The 19,968-nt window shown below is 44.3% G+C and overlaps 1 protein-coding gene and 1 long non-coding RNA gene across 3 annotated transcripts; one reads left to right on the forward strand and one right to left on the reverse strand.

Moving 5' to 3' along the window:
• Positions 1–519: 519 nt before the first annotated feature.
• On the forward strand, positions 520–19,669 carry LOC118286713. Of its 2 annotated transcripts, none has more exons than XR_004785449.2 (2): positions 520–734; positions 18,070–19,669. It is a non-coding gene; the product is annotated as an uncharacterized LOC118286713 (long non-coding RNA). The 2 variants fall into 2 exon arrangements; XR_004785448.2 differs by having other exon boundaries at positions 18,073–19,669.
• LOC118286712 (synapse differentiation-inducing gene protein 1-like) lies at positions 6,224–13,973 on the reverse strand. Its single transcript, XM_035611379.2, has 4 exons — positions 13,432–13,973; positions 11,538–12,021; positions 7,761–7,898; positions 6,224–7,094 (listed from the first exon to the last, which is right to left on the reverse strand). The coding sequence occupies exons 2-4, from the start codon at positions 11,949–11,951 to the stop codon at positions 6,936–6,938; spliced, it is 711 nt and encodes a 236-aa protein (XP_035467272.1). The 5' UTR covers positions 11,952–12,021; positions 13,432–13,973; the 3' UTR covers positions 6,224–6,935.
• Positions 19,670–19,968: the final 299 nt, after the last annotated feature.

The raw sequence follows: 19,968 nt of genomic DNA on the forward strand, positions 1-19,968 counted from the left end.
AAGCATCTTTTTTTTTATCAGGACAACCTAGGCTATCAGAATATGTGTGCTACAGTGATATCACATGAATATATGAATATTTACATGACCCTAAACACAAAAGAAAAAAACAAAACGGAAATTGAATCCCACAGACATTCATTATAATGACACACCAAACAACAGAAAGATGAAGATGTTTCCCTCTTGAAAGCTGTTCTTTGAGGCCTTGGCTATAAGGGAAAACTATTCAAAAGATTCTTACTAATGCAAATCAAAAGTTATGTACATTTTTCTACAAATACGTCCTTTGATTTTTCAACCCCAAAAGTCCCTTTTACCATTCTGCAAAGCAGTTCCTGTCTGTAGTGACACAGTGGAGTGTCAGTAGTAGTAGAAGGAGTGAACAGGAGGAGTGAGAGGTCCTGTTTTCAGTGTAAAATCTTTGTTTTTTTCGACCAGTCGACAACACATCGTCTGATTGGTACAAGTCTGTAACAAAGCCTCTGATTGGTCAAGTGGATTCAAGATGAACGGCTAGAAGTCCGCTAGCAACAACAGAAGCCTTCTACGTCTCGGAAAACGGGATAAAAATGATCATCGAAGTCATTCAGTGTTGGATTTATCATCACGGACGTGTTGTACAGAGTCTACGAAAAGTCACGGAAGGTCCAGGCCGCGCAACAACTCTTCTGAAAGGGCCACGATCGCACGGAAGCCCTGATGCAAGTGTTAGCTTCCCGTCAAAACAAACCGTGAGTTGCATAAACTGATCAAATGTTACAAGGAACTTTTATAACATGACGCATTTTCTGTCGCACACGACAGGTTCAGGCTCAGACAGTTATTGCAAATGTCATTTGTGAGTTTGAATTGAATTTCTCTTCCATGCAATTTATTATCTTCTTCTTATGTGTTATTTTTAATTATTTTACTAAAATGATTTATCTAATTCAATCTAATGAATTCACCTCTCACCACCTGCTCGTAACAAAAAGGGAGTGAACAGTACTTGTTACAGCTGAAAGTCATATTTCATATTTGAGCTATCAAGTATAGTGGTAAGAAATAAAAAGGCACCTTAATTTGAAAATACCAGTTTCTAATATCATGAAATGTTTTAAAATTAGGCAAAAACATTCAAAAACAAGTTACTCTGATGAGCTTGACGGTTAATTTTCGCCCCTGAAATCATCAGGCAAAGACTGTGTGATGTGCCAAAGTCAGTAAATAGACCTCACTTGTGTATTTATGTGCCTCAGATGTTAAACTCAAGTTGCTTTTACATGTTGCTTTTATAATCCACCGGTCTAAATCGCTTCTCACCTTTAAAAAAATATCCCTGCAAATTTCAAACCTGTACACAAATGAATACATTCACGTTGATCAATATATGGGGAAGTGGCCTCTGACTTTTGGCCCCTACTGTATAAAGACACATATGGGCTCTACAGTGCCTTCATATTTGTTGTATACAGTATAATTCATATTTATGCATACACATCTGCTCAAACAGACTGTGTCATATAGTTTATGTCTACTTCGGGCAACCCTTATTTATTCACGTGAGTTTGATATTTGGCATTTCCATACAGTGCACACTCAAACATAAGGCATGTTTATACTCGCGAGCCTATTTACATATCTACATACATTGTGTATATTCTTATACCCATAAAATACATTTATGTATGCAGTCATTTGTACCTGCATGTACAGGAGCTCAATCGATCTCTTCCCCCCTTTTAATATCCCATTTGATTTCCCTTCTTTAAAAAAAAAATACTGATAATCTAGATTATCAGCACATCCATGTTATTACCACTGTTAAGAGAACCACATCATTTTAACCACATGGTGGCAGCCTTGAACTTCCTTCCAAATGAGATGGGGCACTGATGACCCTGATGTCCATGTGGATATAAATTACAGGTTCACAGTCACATATTTGACCGTCACTAGACACTGTCGACATAAATGCTGTGGCTGAGACAACATGTATGTACGTCTTGACACTGATTCATACCTGTCAGGCTGAAAAGCAGTTGGGTTATATTACAAGCGTTTGAGCAGACATCTTCTGATGTCTTGATCAATATTTGTCATCTCCTGTCACTCCTCTGGTGCTCTCGGAGATGAGGCTGTCTGCTGTGGGTTAATGGAGACACGATTGATACCGCGGCTAAATGATCCGTCCTGGCTGGGGGGCTGATTTCATCTCAAGGTTCATCTATCCACAGCCGTTCTGGGTTGATCACCACAGCCGACCTGCTTTATTTGTCAAGTCACTGGATGAGAATCATCATCATCATCATCTCAGTATCGTCAGTATTTGTGTGAGTTTGTGTGAGATATCATTGCTCTTTTTGTGTAATAATAATAATGCTAATTTAGCCCCACAAGCCTTTTAATTAGGCTGCTTGAGTTGAAGTCTGTTGTTGATGTCTGGGGCCTTTTGATACTTCATTCTTTCATAACGATAGATTAAAGTCTGATGAGAGCAGATAAAGCAACAAGGAAAGTGAATAATGGAAATTAAATCGGATCTCATTTCCAAAACTAATAACATGTTGGCATATTTTTTATCATAACAACAGTGGCATTAACTAATATTATTCTTCATATTAGATATTCATAAATGAAAATATGCACCCCCCCTCCCCCCAGAAAAAAATGTCTATTTGAATAGTTTGCGTCAGGATTGTACGATAGTAGCATTCTGTGTCCCTGAATAACCTGTTCTGCCTGATCTCAACCAAGACTCCTCACCGTCTGTGCTTCCTAGTCTAGTAAGGGGTAGCTTTAGGTTGTCTCTCGAAGCCGCACTTGTCTGCGTCCAAGAAAGATTTTTGTGGCCGCCACTAGCAGCCGTCCGCTGCAGCCACCATCCAGCCTTCACTACTATTTTCAGCAGGCCATCTGTGGGCAATTTCACACGCCAGCTCCAGTCATCCAGACAGACATGAACTGTAATACTTTGTGTTTACTTTAATATTATCTCGCCAGCCTTTATTACTTCCTGCTTCATATTTCTCGCCTGAGAAAATGACATCAACTCGTCCCTTCTGTGTAGTGTCAGGTACTCGGGTTGCAATTAGAAAGCATTGCATCTCCTGTCTAATCCAGCTCCAAGACTCCGAGAAGCTGTGTTAAGATGCTTCTGCTGGCACAAGACGTCAGTTGTCGAGGAACGCCCAGAGCCAAGAAAAGAAGATTGTCCAGTCCAGTTGCTTATCATGGGAAGAAAAACACGATCAGAGACACAGTGCTCCCGTGTAGCTCGAGAGTGATAAGTGAAGCCAGAGGATGAGGCTGTGAGGTTCTTATCAGTCCAGAGTGTGTCCTGGAATAATAATAAAAAAAATAAAAAAAACGGGTGCCACAGGGAGAGGCAGGTTGCTGTGCGACAAAGGTGTGAGGGCAGATAAGCATGTATGTGTGAAATTCTTCAAAGATGAGCTTAACTCTAATGTGAACGTGGGCTTTGAAATAGAGGGAGAGAGACAGACAGAGAGAGGGGGGGTTACAGGGATAGATGCTGACATCTGTTGTGCTAAGCTAAGAGTTGCTGTAGGGATCTCCTCATTTCCTGATGCACACTGAAAAGTGCGATGGAAAAGCAGTTGGGAATACAGATTTGTCCAAAGCTTAGCAGTGGTGGAAGACGTATTCGGGGGACTGTACAACAATGCAAAATTACTTTACATATAGGTAAATGCAGTATGTCTTATTCTAGTAGTAGTTAATGTAAACCTGGGGCATCTAGTCTCGGGTCTGGTGAGTTCACTTCTGTCTTACTCCGCTCCCTGGTTTTTTTTTAGTCATTTTCAAATTTTATAGTCCTCGGGCTCAACTGGCACTGACTCAGCATCAGTTCAAGCAATTTATCAGCTCTTGTGCAGCTCCCTCTGGAACCATAACATGACTTTGTGCAACTTTTTCTTTTATATGCGGCCGTTCTCACCAAGACCTGTAAACGAACTTTGATGTGCAGAAATTGTCAGAGTTCTCCTTTAATGAACAGAAGGAGTGATTACAGCATGAAAAACTGTTGCAGTGATTTTGTTGGGACCTGACTCTTGTTTTAAGACAGACTTGGGGGGGAAAGCAAGTAAGAACAGTCTTTCATATCCGTGCTATGATAATTTCCTTTTCAATTGTGTACATAAAACTATTGAAATCTCAAGGGCTGCCAGACATGAGTTTAGTTCCATCTATTGCCACAGACATCATTCCTGCTGCTGTTTGACCTAGAACGTGTCCCAGGAATAATCAAATATACATTAAATTTATCTGCCTGAATTGAAGATGAAATTCAAACCGCATGGAAATGCCTATAATCCTCCAAATGAACTATGTGGTTTTCATTTAAGATCTATTGGCACACAATACAGAGCAGAGAGGTTTTTCCACTGTTATAAGATAACCACAATTTCCCCTTCAGCTTGAAATGTCAGGACGCAATCTCCACACTCACCATTCACATCCTTCCATTGTGGTTTTGGATGGTGAGTCACAAATGTTTCTGCTGAATCTTAATTTTGTTTTGTTTTTCCCCAGTAGACGGAATTATACAAAACACATCTCTTTTTTTTAAAAACTGTAATTCTTGCAACCACTTCAGATATATCTTTGCAGAGGAATGGCACAAACTGAAGATATCGTTTGTGCATCTGCTGTCCATGCGCAGAGAGTGGTGACAGGTATTTCATCAAAGCAGCGATTAGAATCTGAAAATGCCTTTCAGTCGCATGAACAGTCAAGAGCATCATGCTTCTTATTAATGTAGCACTCAGCTCTAATGTCTTTCTGTCTTTCCACTGCCTTTTCTTTTCTTATCCGTTTAGTTTCAGCCCATTCATCACTCTAGAAATGTGTTCCTCACTTTCGTTCTGGGTGCAAGACCCATTTATTTGATCAATTTTTTGTCATTTGCTAGATTTGACAAGCGACTGGAATATGAATTTATTAAACTTGCCAAAAACGCTGATACGATAGTCATATTTAGAAGGACAGTACAATCAATTAAACCATTTAAAACAAAAAATTAAGTTGATTAAGGTGGTGCACACAATAAAATGTTATTCACACATGTATCTAAATATTTGCAGAAATTCAGATTCAACCTCCTGCGGCCTCTTGGAAAGTTTTTATTCACATGGGGGTGGATGACTAATAGAATCGGTTTGCTTCTGGTGGTCTGAGCCAGCGATGGATGCTGTGAGTGAGCGTGTGCGAGCTCGCGTGGGTGAAGCTTCCTAGCATTGCAGGAGAGAAAACACATGCAGCGCTGCACTCGCTCGAAGAGTGAGCCCACTTCAGAACCCCATACAGCTCCCATTGATGAGAGCGGCACTTTCGCCCCCATCTCCCCGATCGAGCCACATTTCATGCATTAGAGATTTGGAGAGAAGCTACAAAAGAGAAAACAGACAAATCAGCACAGGGTCAGACTGTGCTTACATTGCTTACCTTATCATCGGCTCCATTTAGCCTTATGTACTGAATGATTAAGTTAATGATATACCGCATATACTTAATCATGAACTATATCTTTTCTCGTCTCTTCTCCTTTCTCCTCGGCTTCTTGAGTATGCGATCGATACTGAAGGATTCAGGATACTCTGGCTCTGGAGGGTAATATTCTGAGTGGATGGCAGGTGGGGCAAGAGAAGGACGTGCATGATGGTCGTTCCAAGTCCTGGAGGGGGATTAAGTGCTGCTCTCATTTTTTGTTCCTGACGCTCGCAGCACTCTGGCAGCTAAGGTGACCTCAAGGCTAGACAGTGAGGGCAGCGATGTCAAAAGACAGTGAAGATCCGTGCCAGTTACGGCAGAGGCTTGTGCCTGCAATCGCAAATGGTCAATACAACACGCTGCGGTTCACAGCACACGTTGGCTTCTCTAACCGCGGTCCGCGCGTCAATGCAGGTTCAACCTTTGTTGTCTAGTTACAGCTGTCGGCCCTATGAGCTCAGTCTTCCCTCATTGAGTGCAGCCATCATGTCCCAAATATGTCACGTTAGGTCATATATGTTTATTATTAGAAATGGATATTGTTACTGTATGTAATACTATTAAATTGACAATGGACAGATTGCAGTGCTCAAGTTTATGTGAAGTTAATTAGTTGAGCTTTCCACGTGCCCCCTGGAAACTGCAGAACTATTGGAGTAAAAAAAAAACGACCCCGGCACTACGCTCCTAATGAAGACAAAGTAGATAAGAGACATGGCAGAGGATGTTTCATTATTCATGCCAAACGTATTTATTGACTAAATATACAGTACACAATAAACACAACTAACCCTCTTGACCACTGCTCAGCAGCTTTGTGTACACTCTTAGTATCTTTCTGTTAAGGGCCCCTTTTTACCGCCTGCATCAATTTCCCAGTTTATTCCTTGAACAGACAAACATATAAACCCACTGGCTGATTGTTTTTCGAAGAAATTAATTTACAAAGTGGACGGTACACAATCTGTAATAGTGACAGAAAACACATCTACTGTAAAGGTAAAATAGAAATGCTGTAAAGGACTAATGTTTTAAAAGGTAGGTAGTTTGTTACTGTTATTAGCTCAGATTTCTTCTAACACAGTAAGTCTTTGTGGAAGAGTAGTCATTTTTTTCAGCACTATAGTCTTTTCTTCTTCTTGTGATGGTGGTGGAATACCTTATCGCATCCCATAAATAAAGATTCAGTCCAGATCAATATGCAGTCAAAGTAATACTCCATCCACGCTTCTTCTTCTTCTTCTTCTTCTTCTTCTTCTCTCTCTGGTTCAGTCGTTTCTCTTCAGATAGCTTCGTCACGCAGACAGCCGGCAGCAGCTCAGGCACATGCCTTCAAGGGAGGCGAAGAAAACTGTCCAACCTTCGTCCTATCTTGCCTCCTCTCACTCGCTGTGTCGTCCGTCGTCGTCCCCCCCCCCCGTAGCAAGCTGGTTCCATTGTTATACGTGTCCAGGCTTGGACAGGTAAGCTATGAGGGCCACAACCACCCCCACATACATCCCTGTCCCAATGGTAATGGAAAGAGCAACCAGGAACAGGGCTCTTCTGGAGCTCATCCCTGCTCTGGAGAAGTCTCCCTTAGCGATGGCCTTGCCAGTCTGACAAAAAACAAAGCAGAGAGTGAAATGAGCTGGTGTGTTACTCATCAGCACCGGATGTATGAGTAGGTGTTGAGGCAAAGTTAAAAGACACAAAACAAGAAATGCTCTTGGGCAGCCATTAGTTACCATGGCAATTGGGTCATTATCCCCCAGACGCTGACAAATGTGTTGTTTGTGTTGTTTCCTATCGAAAATTGAGCCGGGCATCTATTTATTATTCCGACACATTATTTCAGTTCCGTTATAATTGTCTCTGCAATTATTTTGGTCGATGTTGCAAAACCCCCGAGATGTTCTGTGCTCTGTCTGAGGTTGCCGGTTGTGAGCATGATCTTTTTGGACCAGAAACACGCTGACGTTAACACAAAGCTGAGATGCTGCTATAATCACAAATGAGGTCTCAGTCAGCTACCAACACAAAAACTATTAACAAATGTAATTGCGGCGCACACTGCGAGCCATCACCTCAATGTTAATGGTTTCCAACAGTGAATACAGAAGACGGACAAGTGGGCCGAACCTACAAAATGTATATGCAATCATCTGAAACAACTGTGGAAATGGGCTGCGGTAGCACTTGTCTGAGTGCTCGTGCTCACTGACCTTAAACAGAATACAGTGTAATTGGAGTTAATGACAGGCTTGAGGTCCCTGGGCCTTTACCTTGTGTGAGTAGTAAAAGGCAAAGATGCCCAAGGGCCAGAAGCAGCAGAGCATAGAGAAGATGGCTAGGCCCAGGTAGTCCCGAGGGGGCAGCACGATGAAGTTGTCCTCACTCTCACTGTCACTGGAGCTGTCACTCTGCAAGACAGCAGGGTTGATAAAGAATAATTAGACACCAGGAAGGAAATGGACGATACTGCTTAGTGTACGTCCTTTACTGTGGAAATACATTAGTTAGACAAAAGTACGCTTTTCTTACAGAGCCCGACCAATTTATCTGTTGACCGATGGACACCGATGACACACACGTCGATGTCGGTGTTCATGTTTGCCGATATGAGCGGATATGACATCTTTTCTTTCACAGAATAATCAATACAGAAAAAAGATGTGCATTTCTGTTTACATTTGACGTAAAACCTCAAATTTTCTTTATTGGCGTTCTCTATATGTGGTTGAATTTGTGTTTTGCTTTTATTTATAGTTTATGTTTAAACCGTAAAATATCAAGCCTCAGTTACATTTCTTTGGAATAAGGGTTTGATAACAACATCTTAGGAATCATTACCAATATATATATATATATATATATATATATATATATATATATATATATATATATATATATATATATATATATATATATATATATAATATCAGTATTAACACAGGCCCCCAAAAATCCCCAATCTCCTCTTCTGTCTTACAATAGAACAAGAGGTGAGTGTGATGAACCTGAGACTGACACCTAAATAATTCCGGAGTAAGGCTGACGTGTAGATAGTCGGGTGTATTTTGGACCTACTTTGCCGTGGTGCTGCATGACAACTCGCGCCAGCCACCACCACCCCCACCCCCGGGCCACTGTATCTGGCCTTGTTCCACAACCACCCAGGACAGGATGTGCTCAGCCAGCCAGAGAGGATTTCGTGCCTCTGTCAACACCCGTGAACGGCCTGACAGATAACACAGGATTAACGGATTGTTCCATCATCGCGAGGTGACAGGGGAAACAGAGAGGAGACGGAGTCATTTATGTGCTGAATTGCGTCTAGAGCATGCGGGACCTAAAGCATTTCTCCTCAAAGCACCTGGCATCTGGGTGTTCAGCAGGCTCCCAATGTTGTGCCTTGATACTCAAATACCTCATTTGGTTTTTCGTTTGTCGTTGTTTCCTTTTGTGTTGATATTGCATTATCTTGCCTTGTTTGTTTTTGATGCTACATTCACATGCTGGACATGATGTACCGATAAAAGAAAAGGAAGCTGTAGCTTCAGATAACACCTTTCCCAGACTGCAGAAAAATCTTTGGATATGAGTTTGTGATTTTGTCTCAGGGCAGCCGAGGCCAATAAATCACACATTCGAATGCCACTCAGACTACATTGCCCACATTGCCTGCAGCGATGATACCAATGTGAGACTGGCTGACCTTTAGGAGGACGTGGCCTTACTTCCCTCAGCTATCCTGGAGACGGCGTGGATGGTTGTCTAAATGAATAGCTCTCATAAGGAGCAGGTTTCATTCGTTAGTCTTGCTGCCCTGCAGGGATCAATCACAGTGGGGAAAGGAGAGGCACAAGATAGAAATCGATATGTAAGGCAGGAACCGAAACAACCATCTGAGAGGTAATTAAAGGACAGTCAGGCAAACAAGAAAGGAACCGTGCTTGTGCACTGACAACCTCATTTTCAGGCATACTGTGCACAGTTGTCTCTTTTGACCTCTAATATAGTCAGAATTTACCAACCCACAGGGTTGAGTGTTGAGTGTTTTGGTATAGGGCCCCCTTATTTCGAGCTACCTTTGCCAAGAAAAAGATTATGAGGCTTCCTGTTATCAGCTTTATGAACACTGTCCACCTGGACAGCGCGGGGTGTGATCCATCAAAACAGCAGCTGGTCATAACCACATAATCTGACGTCACTTGAATAAACCGGCGAGCACAAACAGCAGTAATCTCCTTTTATCTTTGCAGAAAGACCCAATAACAGTCCTGAGTGACGGCCGCATTCAGTCCCACTGACAACCTGCCCGACACCGACTCCGGCCGGCTGGGGACACACTCCCGGCCTGGTCTGACGCCAGTACGACTGACGGGGTTCCACTGGGGCACGGTGCCTCTAACAACCTTGTCACAGCTCTCTCCGAGGCCTCGTCCCCCGCACGGGGACAGGCAACTCCACAGCGGGACACACGGAGACCCCTGCACCCCTGTTAGTGGCGGAGAAAATCACATTGGCATCCTCCACATGCTCTTGCGACTTTGTTACCGTGCAATTTATGTTTTTCGATGTCACGCAGATGTCAAACAGCTGCTGACACGAGCTAGCTGTGCAGGTTATTATACTAAAGATACGCCCTTGTTTTTTTTCTGTTGCTGGCTCTACACGATAGGGCACAAAAAAAAAGTAGAGAAATGATATGGGTTGCTATAAGGAGGAGAAAAAAAACTAAAACAAAACAACTGCAGGTCTAATGGGAAACTATATAACCACCAGACTAAAACTGCCCCAGACCATGTCCTGGAATTTAAAGAAGTGGTTGAAGCTTCCCAATGCTATGCTCCTTCCAAATTTTATTTTTATTAGTATAGCCACTCCTGAATGAATTTATAGCGTGAATGTCCGTGTTTTATGAGAAATTTAAAAAAAGGACATGCATCTCAGTGCTTACGCGCGGACACACACACACACACACACACACACACACACACACACACATACATACACACAGACACACACACACACACACACGCACACGCACACACACAGGAGGGGAAAGTAAAGAAACGCAGGTGCAGAGTAAAAAGTCTCATATTCCAGCTGGAAGCCCAAAGTTCATCTGATTCATTTGCCCTTTCAAATTGGACACGGAATAACTTTAGCTGCAGGCTCAGCTGATCTAGCAGCCCGGCATCAGCGGCGTACTGCTTAGCGCCCTCAAAGCACGGCATTACTTATGGCATTAATGGCAGTCGCTGCCATGTCTCTATCTATCTGCCAGGCCGCGAGTGACAAGTGCCGGCGCAATCATCAACCCAGTTAGAGAGCTATACTTCGTCCTCTGCCAGCTCAGAGCCCTGGGTGTCCCTGGATGAAATTAGATTTTTACCACTTCTGAACAGACTTCACTCTTTTCTTCTTTCTTTTTCTTTTGCTGTGATGCTTTTCTTTGGAGTAGCATAGTTATAGCCATGAAAGAACAATAGCCAGGACAGATCAGATCAGATGTGTCATTTTCTTAGAACGCAATTATGAAAAAAAACGCACAATTACCCCGCACCCGATCTTGAAAGACTCGAGCAAATTGACAATTTAGAGAACAGAGTGAGAAATGAGAGTGAATCGGCAGTCTACTAGAACTGTAAATGAAATAATAGGCATCACTACATATATCTCTACACACAGCAGGACTCACTTTCTGCTGAAAGACGGCCTTGACAAGTTACGAGTGAGTTAAAGTTTAAGAGTGAGCCTTTAAATTCATGCAGCAACTCAATATTGTAATTACTCAAACACTGCTAAGTGCCTCTTACTTGCATCAATTTGCTCTTCGGCGTGTACAGTAATTATCCCATGGTAACCTGTAGCAGGAGCGAGGTGAATGAAGCATAACCATTTCGGATTTTGCATACAAAGAGTCTAACCATTCATCTATCAGACTACAACTTAAATATATAGTGCTTGGTGAATCAGCCGTCTAAAGCTCCACAATAAGACACCACTGAAGCCGTGCAGAAGACGGCCTCTATTGCTCTGGGGTGACCCCTGACCTCATACTCGGGACCCTGCTCGTCCTCCACCTCGTACGACACCGTCTGGATCTTCGCATCCTTCTCCCCTTGTGTGTTTCCTGTCGTCGCTCCCTCCGGCACAGTGTCCTTGCTCTCTGTGAACGTGGTCTCGAAGCTCTCGCTCTTGGAGTCCTTGCTGTGGAGGCTCACGTCGTCTTTGTACAGGATGAAGTTGGGCCTGTAAAAGGCCTCCACCGCTAGATGCAGGGACGTCGCGTCCAGGAACTGCTGAGTCTTGTGCTTGCCATTAGTCCCGGTGTAGTAGTAGCCGATGAGGCTGTCCTGGTAAGGCTGGCTCGGGTAGTCACACTGGTAACCCTGGTAGTCGTTGTGGACCACGTGTCTGCTGGTTTTGTCCAGAAGAGGGTTCTGGAGCTCACTGAGGCTCTCCATGATGAGGGGCGGGTTCAGATGTCGAGTGGATCAGAGGATGGAGTCCAAGAAAGATTTTGCAGTCCGGCAGCTGGAAAAACACGTTAAGAACAATATTATAAAAACCGTATGAGACAGAAACAACAATCTAATACAGTCAAGGCACAAACTTCGGGAAAATACAGTAAATCTCGGTGCTGTGTAGCGATCCAGTCTGATCCAACATAAGTTTTTTTTTTTTAGTAATAATGAATTCAGGTGCAGGAAACGTTGCAATCAGCATTCCTCTTCCCAGCCCTCAGCAGTCTGGGCAGTAAAATCACCATCTGCTGTATGATCAGCTGTTGCTTTACACACCCACAGATTCATATAAACATGCAGATAAAAATATTTCCCACTTGTCACAGCTGCCTATATGGTAGAACTAGGGAAAGTGTGGCAGGTGCTTCTGTATTTCACAATGCATACTGATCATTTTGACTTGTCTGTGGACTGGCCTCCTTGACTCCTCGGTGGTTTCAAACACGACTGGGGTGTGGGACAAAAGAAGAGGAAGGTCAGGTATAAAACTGGTATTTTATGTAGAGAAACCCAGTAATGCTGTTAGGGGGAGCAGTCGCTGAGGCAACAAGTGCACCAATTAGAGGCTGAGGGATCCAAGCATGTCCAGATATGAGAAAGCGAACACAATTTTGCCGAACGGTCAGTGGCTCCTGGCCCACAAAGACCTCATCCATTCAGCTGTACATCTACACCGAAATCTGATCCAAATCGTTAAATTAATATTTCATCGCATATCCAATGAGGGAATGAGACTTGAAGCAGCCCTGCGAATATTTTGGACTTAGCAGAAATTAGCTGATCAATCCATGTCATGCTTTTTCATCCAAAGTCTTGTAGTGAAAAAGGTTGGGGGGGAGTGGGCCACAGGGTGGAAATACAATAATAGAAAATGCAGAGGTTTTCACACGCACACACGCACACGCACACACACACAAACACACACACACACACACACACACACACACACACAGTCTCCAGCACTGTGTCCAGCGGTCCCTTTTTGTCACATGCCCCCATGAGGCTGAGCCACTCTCCAGGGAATTCCATTACACACTACATTAGACAACAAAAACCCTCGTCCTACCCACCAGAAATAATTCATCTGACATGAGAAGGTGTGCACTTATGGCACATGGGAGACGGAGAGTGTGCTCAGACTCCACAATTATTGATGATCATGATGAGCAGCCTCTGTCTCAGTCCCCACCTCCTCTGTTCTGGTCTGTTCACAACACTTTACCATCTCACTCTCTTGCATGCGTGCGTTCGTTATTTTGATGACATCACATCTTTCTTTCCTTTTTATGTCACATCAAAAATGGCAAACATTTCATTTACGCATTTGATGCGGGAAGGACAGGTCTCATATCTACTCTACAACAGCAGCCCAAGAACATTTTTCATCCTCGCAGATAAACACATGCGACAATCATCTTACCTGTGGTTGAAAATCTCCAGCAGGTTCGTTCAGCATCGTTCCTCGTCGCAACTGAGTCGACGGAGCCGGACGGACACACCTCTCTTACTTCACATTACCAGGTTGTTTTGGGGTGGGGTGGGGGGGGGATACGCCATCCTTCGCGCAACATATGCTGTCCGTCGAACAGGGTGCTGATTCCGGGTGTGCAGGAATGGACTTCGCTCGCCGGGCTCTCTGCGCCGCCGTGGCACCGCCGCTGCGTCTGACAGGTAGATTTTACGCACAGTGGCACACTGAGCTCGGGCTCCGGACGAGCTCGCGCGCGGATTGGCTGTGCGAGGCGCGCTGCGAACTCCATCGGCGACGGCACGGATTGAGCCTTTTCCAAACTCTTCTCGACTCTGCGGCTGCGGGGGTCTCCCTCCAGCCCCATGCGTCTCCTGCGCTGGCACCCCCGGCGGCGCCTGTTGTCGGACCGCGTCACACACACAGGAGAGTCATCTCTGAAACAGCTTCTGGCGGCTGCATCTGAAATATGTGATCACACGAGGCGTCGTTCCCACTTTTGCAGACTCCTGGGATTTGTGTGCCGAAGTTAGTGTCCTGCGCATTGCTTCCACAAACGAGAGAACGCACACCAACTGTGTAGAAAACCCCAAAACCTAATTTTAAAACTCTCCTTTTCGCATGGCGAAGCTCTTCTCATGATTCCAGCTCTTGATGTTTGTTTCAGCAAATTGTACCGATTTACTTTTCATTTCTTCGTGCCTTTGAATTGGCTCCAAATATAGCACAGGAACAAGCCACTATTAAATTCATTGCACATTTATATTTGATTAATATTTTAGAGATATGCCATGCATTTATCATGAGCCTGCCAATTTGCCTGTGCCTTTAATCCCGCTCCGCAAAGCTGCTTATGATTCCATGCCACAATTTATCATTGTTTACATAACATGAATATAGATGTCTTTCCCGTTCAGGCAAATGGGTGCCATAATAGATTCCACAAAGGGAAATTACAAGCAATTTATTTTGATCCCACTGGAGGATAATAACGACATAAGTACAATATTTACAGAGATGCAAGTCTGATGTTGAGACTCATGTAAAAACACGCTGAAAAACATTGCCTATCAGAGGCTGCGACGCTGTGCCAAAAAGAACACAAGACGGATAAACAGCCAGCGAGCTCTGGAAAAATATCTTATTCAGAGGGGGCACTCCGTTCCGCAGACTCATAAAAATGTCTGGAGTTAATAATGTGCGAGCCCGGGCTCCGTCACTTTCAGTGGGAGATGCATTAAGGTGCTGATGGACACTTTATGGGGGAAACATGGGGCTGCATTTAAAAGACTGGGCACACGCAAGCTGTGTCCCTTCCGGAGTCACCTTGTGTTCACATGCACGAGTCGACGTAGCATAACAGCCCGGCCGTCCCCGTGATGGATACCACTCCCTCAGGAGACGAGTGTATTAGAAGAGCGGGCGGGGGTGAGGGGCCCTGTGACCGTTTATCCATTACTCCTCTTTCTTCCCCTCTCTCTCTCTCGCTCCGTCATCCTTCATAGCAGCGTTCAGGGTAACATTTTCCAACGAGGATCGGTGTCATAGTGGCTCAGGACCGTCCAAATCTACCAGCCGAGGCAGGAGCAGCGCAGCTCAGGGTGAGAGTACGTTATAAAAGGAGAAGATTTCTCCTTGGACCGTGCTTTTGCCAGCCGTCTGTGGATGGACTGTGAATATTTATGGTCCCCTCATGTTCCCTTTTCTTCTGCTCCATTTTCTACTCTATATTTAGGCAGCGTGTCACTACACGGCAGATGCGCTATTTGTCAAGTATTTTGTATTCCACGTGGCTGTCGTACTTCCAAGAAACAGAAACGACTATTTGAGCTGAATGTGCAGCTTTTCCTGATTGACAAAGTGCAAATGCTTTTACATTTACCACTTGCACTGGCCTCCCCCCAGCCCTGGTGGATATCGCGGCCAACTATGACACTGAACTTTCCAAAGGCCCATTAACCAGCTTTAATCATTTAAACACTTTTGGGAATTAATTGTCCTAATCCGATTGGCAGAGAAGGTATCAAACCACTTAATTTCATCTGGTCTAGTCGGCTTTCACCAAGAAAAGGGGGGATTTAAGCGGCTTTTCCCACACGGCCGTTCTGTGCATTACTTCCTGTTTGATTAAACACTTGGCCACAGCGTACGCCAACAGAGCACCTCTGACCGCTGAAACAACCCAGGGGACTGACGGAAAAGAGGGAAAACACACCATTGAATCTGTTTGAAAACCCTGCTGCTGGTGCTCATCACAGACACCAGGTGCTGTGTGAGATCTATTTGGCCGGAGAGGTCAGTTTGCAGAAAACAGCGGGGCTTCGTTTCCCTGCGGCGCCAGGTTCAGGTGCAGGAGCAGGAGGACACTTGGCATATGGGAAAAAAGTTTTGGCCAGAGCTGCTTCCAGACCCGAGGGCGCCCTGCAAGCCTCCAACTGAAAAACTCCACATCCAAATACCGCCCCACACTCACCTCCTGGCTCAGGGCACAAGGAGGAGGACGACGGCACCATGTGCTGTAATGGGCACAGAGAGTGAAAGCATGTAAATTAGATGTGGCGATGAATAAGATAGTGGGTACGTGGTGTGTGTGTGGGGGGGGGGGGACATATCCAGCTGTTATCCACCTTCAGGCAGTGGCTATTTCTCTCATAGGAGCAAATTGAGCTTAAGAGCCCACGAGCACAACAGAAGCTGTTTCATAAAGCTCAGTTTGTTTACCACAAAGTGCAGGGATCAGACTCCCACGGAATACATTTCTGACAGAACTCCACCTTAGTTTATTTGCTAAGGTCTGATGGTAAAGTCAGGCATTGTAGAACATTAAATGAGATGAATTCCCAGCCCTTACATCCATAGAAAATGAAAATGAGTTTGACCCTCACAGTGGATTGTCATAATGAAAAAACATAATAGTCGCTGAACGCCAGCAAGCAATTTCATTAAAGCGTTCAAAAGTTGTACAGTATGTGACTTTTCAACGTCCTTCTACAAACGGTCAATCAGAATATTAACATTATGTGTCTGGAAGCTGGCCCACGTCTGTGCACCGGTGCAGGGGGAATGGATGTGTGGGGAGTCCCGGGGGACCGGCGGAGGCTTTTGGCTTTGCAATTATCTAACACACAAATGCGATATGTGTCAAATTAGTTGAAAGTGCTCCATCAGGAGGGGAAAGGGTCGGACTTCGTCATCCACAAAAGTATCCACAAAAGTATCACTCCGTAGCTCTTTCTTGTAAGCACACATTCCCATTGAGCGGTGCATTAAAAAAAGAAAAATGCAAAGTGTGCGTCCTGGGAGAGATCCAGCCTGGAGCCGCAGTAGTTAACGTCAATCATAATTGGACTTCCTCCCACAGTGGGAAAGTGACTGAGGACGGTGGGGAGTTTCTCATCTTCACAGATTGCTGGCAGTGGTACAGTGGCCGACCGTTCCACTCCAGAGAGAAGCTGGGTGCAGATTAATGGCATCCTCCGTGGCAAGATTTGAAAACTTCCATTAATGGAAGACCAATGATAATTTATTTGGACGGCTGAGCGGCTTCTCTGTGAATAATGAAGTGACCTCGGGATCATTAATATGATGGATTCCCTCTAATGCAGTGATGCTGTTCCAGAAGTCTTCGCTGTAAAAACAAAAGGAAAAAAGAAAAAACACATATTAGCTTTGTACATTGTTTGCATTATTGATTTGTAGTTTTGATTTGATAATGACACTGTGTCCCTCTTTAAGGGGATTAAAGATTTCTAATGGCATAATACCTCAGAGGATTACCGTTTGAAAGATTATTAGTCCTAACGAACAGCATGCTGTTAATCCTGTGGAGTGTGTTTGCAGGTATACCAGGAGATGAGTCAGCCAGGCGTGACAGTTGGCCGTATGACTTTGCAGGGATATGCATTAATTCACAGTCGAGCTCATCAAGTCCACTAAGACGAATTAACAATTAAGTTCTCAGCCTCGCCAGAGCCGCTGTTCCTGACGTGTCGCAGGACCAGCGTGCATATGCTGGAGCTTTGCACTTTGTGAATTCACATTAAACCATAAACAGACGAGTAGTTAGCGCTGTGTCTCCAATATGCTTCAGAGCAAAAAACAGGGCTCCGACGAAGCCAGAATTCCCCCGTCTGTCAGGGGTTGTGGGACGCTGTGGAAGGGTTATAAATAGGTAATAGTTATATGGAGCCGCTGCAGGTTAAGCAAGGGAGCTCGCAGAGGGCCAGGGTGACTCATCCGCCCCGTCTCTTTGCATCATGTCAGTTACCTGGTGTCTGCACCTGTCACCGCGCGCCCTCCCACCAACTCCAAGCCAATGACCCGCACGCCAACAAAAGCAAGAGCCTGTTACAGGGTGCACTCTGCTGCACAAATATTCTCCCCAATCTATTAGAGCAGTTTTCTTTTTTAAATTTTTTTATAATTCCAATAAATGAGGTTACTGTTTAATTCAAAAGCAGTCGTTTGTAGTAACAAACCAATGCAGCACCGCAGAGAGATTAATCGACCGTAAGCTGTTTTTTTTATTTTACAACGTGCGACTTAACCGTTTTACGTCACCTTGGTTCATGAATCCATTTTGTGTCACAGCAGGGAGCGGATTCCGTTAGTTGCTGAATCCTCCAGCAGAGGGGAGTTGGTGGAGACCAAAACAAGGCTGAAAACGGTAAATAATGCAGTTGCAGGCTCTAAAATAAGATGATGTCGTTGTAAATGTAAATAGGCTGCTGTTTGCCGACACATTTGCCACCTCCGTTTGGCCAGGTTTGAGGACAACATGACTTAAATGAAGTCGATTTGAAAAGTTGAAACACAGTGGAAACATTTTCTGCTGAAGAGTGCTCCTTATTAACAAGCTAAGCTCCGCAGTCCTATTGCAGTGCTGGCGCTTGGGAACCCCTGATAAAGACTGTGGTTTATTTATGAAAGTATAATGCCTTTGTGCATTCAGCAGCTGTGGAAATAAGGCCGTCCTAGAAATACTTTATCAGTGCAGTACAGTTTCTCTCATGCAAAAAAAAATAATAATAATTTGGTCGGTGTGAACAAAAAAAAAGATCCTGAAGCGCTGATGTACAGATTGCAGTAGATTGTGTAATCCTCTTCAATGTGATGTTTGAGAAACATATTCTGGCAAAGTGTGAAAACTGTAAAACTAATTATTTCACTTGATGAGGCTTGCATTATGAATGCGCCGCAAAACTTCTCTTTGCCCACCTCCTCTGATTTGACTCAAATGGCTTCATGTTCCCTGATGTTTTCCTTTAATGTTCCTCTCTGAGCTGTAATTTCAGGTGGGTTTATCATCAGAGCCGTGGCAGGCTGCCGTTGGTGCCCCTATTTAAAAAGCTATTTTCCGTGCACACTGTCACCACGGCTGTAGTTGTGACTGGTACACAATGGAAGAGACCCTGCAATTCCTCTGGGAGTCAGCAGGTCAGGGAGGACTACTTCTTTGTCCGTGCCATCTCACCTCTCCTTTTCAAAAGCCTCTAATGGACCCACAGGAGATGCGAGGCTCGTTTCCACGGCGGAGGACCATAATTACAGCCCGCCACAAAATCTATGATGCTCTGCCGCTTGATTGTTTCTGTGTCAATGGCAGCACACAACTGCACCACAGGATACTTGTTGACTCGGCCCGCCTTTTTACGAGAATCAATGCTCACACGTTTAACCCCTGGGAGAGGAGTAATCATCGGGATCCGAGATGAAGAGAGATGAATTTCTGTAACTGCTCATCCATCGAGTGCTCGTTGGTCCAAAGCTCTTTGAAACGACTGGTCTGCTCCGCCATATTAGTTTGGTCATCTATCCCTAGACAGCTGTCTGCTGCAATAGAGTAATCCTCTGAGAAGCAATGCAGCAGGAGAAGAAGTAGCTGATATTTTTCCACACCTACGTCATGTTCTCTCGTGATGCCTCAGGAATATTCTCATGTTCTCTTCACATTAGAGAAACAATATCTTTGGAAAATGCAAAGCAATGACACAAGACACTAAAATCAAAATAACATCGACACAGTTGCTGAGAATGACACCATGTGAGAAAATGTGCACGAGCATTGTGAGAGCTTCTGTATGAGATGATCTGATTCTGGATGATACTTGGCGGCAACATGTCTGCACTATAATTGACATTGCTTTCCCTTGTTAGGCTGAATAATAAATGCCAGACTATGCATAATTCATCTGAAATGCAGTATATGTGGAGTCCCCCCCCCAATTCACGGCTGGAATTGTCACAGGCACTGTCACCGTGTCAGCTGTTTATTGTCGTCATCAGGAGTGGAACGGAGGCTATCTGCAGCGGGACGCAATGAGAACATTTGGACCAATCGGAGTTTGCTAAGCCACAGAGGAGGTGTTGCTTTTTTTAGTTTGTTCCCTCTCCGTCTGAATTATAAACTTGCATGTGATTGAACGCACCCCATTGGTCTATATGCGTTAACTTAAAAGATTCATAAGATTCATGGTAAACTGAGGTGCT

This window comes from Scophthalmus maximus, chromosome 15 (assembly GCF_022379125.1).
Source record: "Scophthalmus maximus strain ysfricsl-2021 chromosome 15, ASM2237912v1, whole genome shotgun sequence".
Classification (NCBI taxonomy): domain Eukaryota; kingdom Metazoa; phylum Chordata; class Actinopteri; order Pleuronectiformes; family Scophthalmidae; genus Scophthalmus; species Scophthalmus maximus.

Coding starts and splice junctions, on each gene's coding strand:
- LOC118286712 (XM_035611379.2), bottom strand. CDS start 11,951: ATGGAGAGCCTCAGTGAGCTCCAGAACCCTCTTCTGGACAAAACCAGC. Junction 7,899..11,537: donor AGCAGGGTCCCGAGTATGAG/GTCAGGGGTCAC, acceptor GCTGTCTTGCAG/AGTGACAGCTCCAGTGACAG. Junction 7,095..7,760: donor CCTTTTACTACTCACACAAG/GTAAAGGCCCAG, acceptor GTTTTTTGTCAG/ACTGGCAAGGCCATCGCTAA.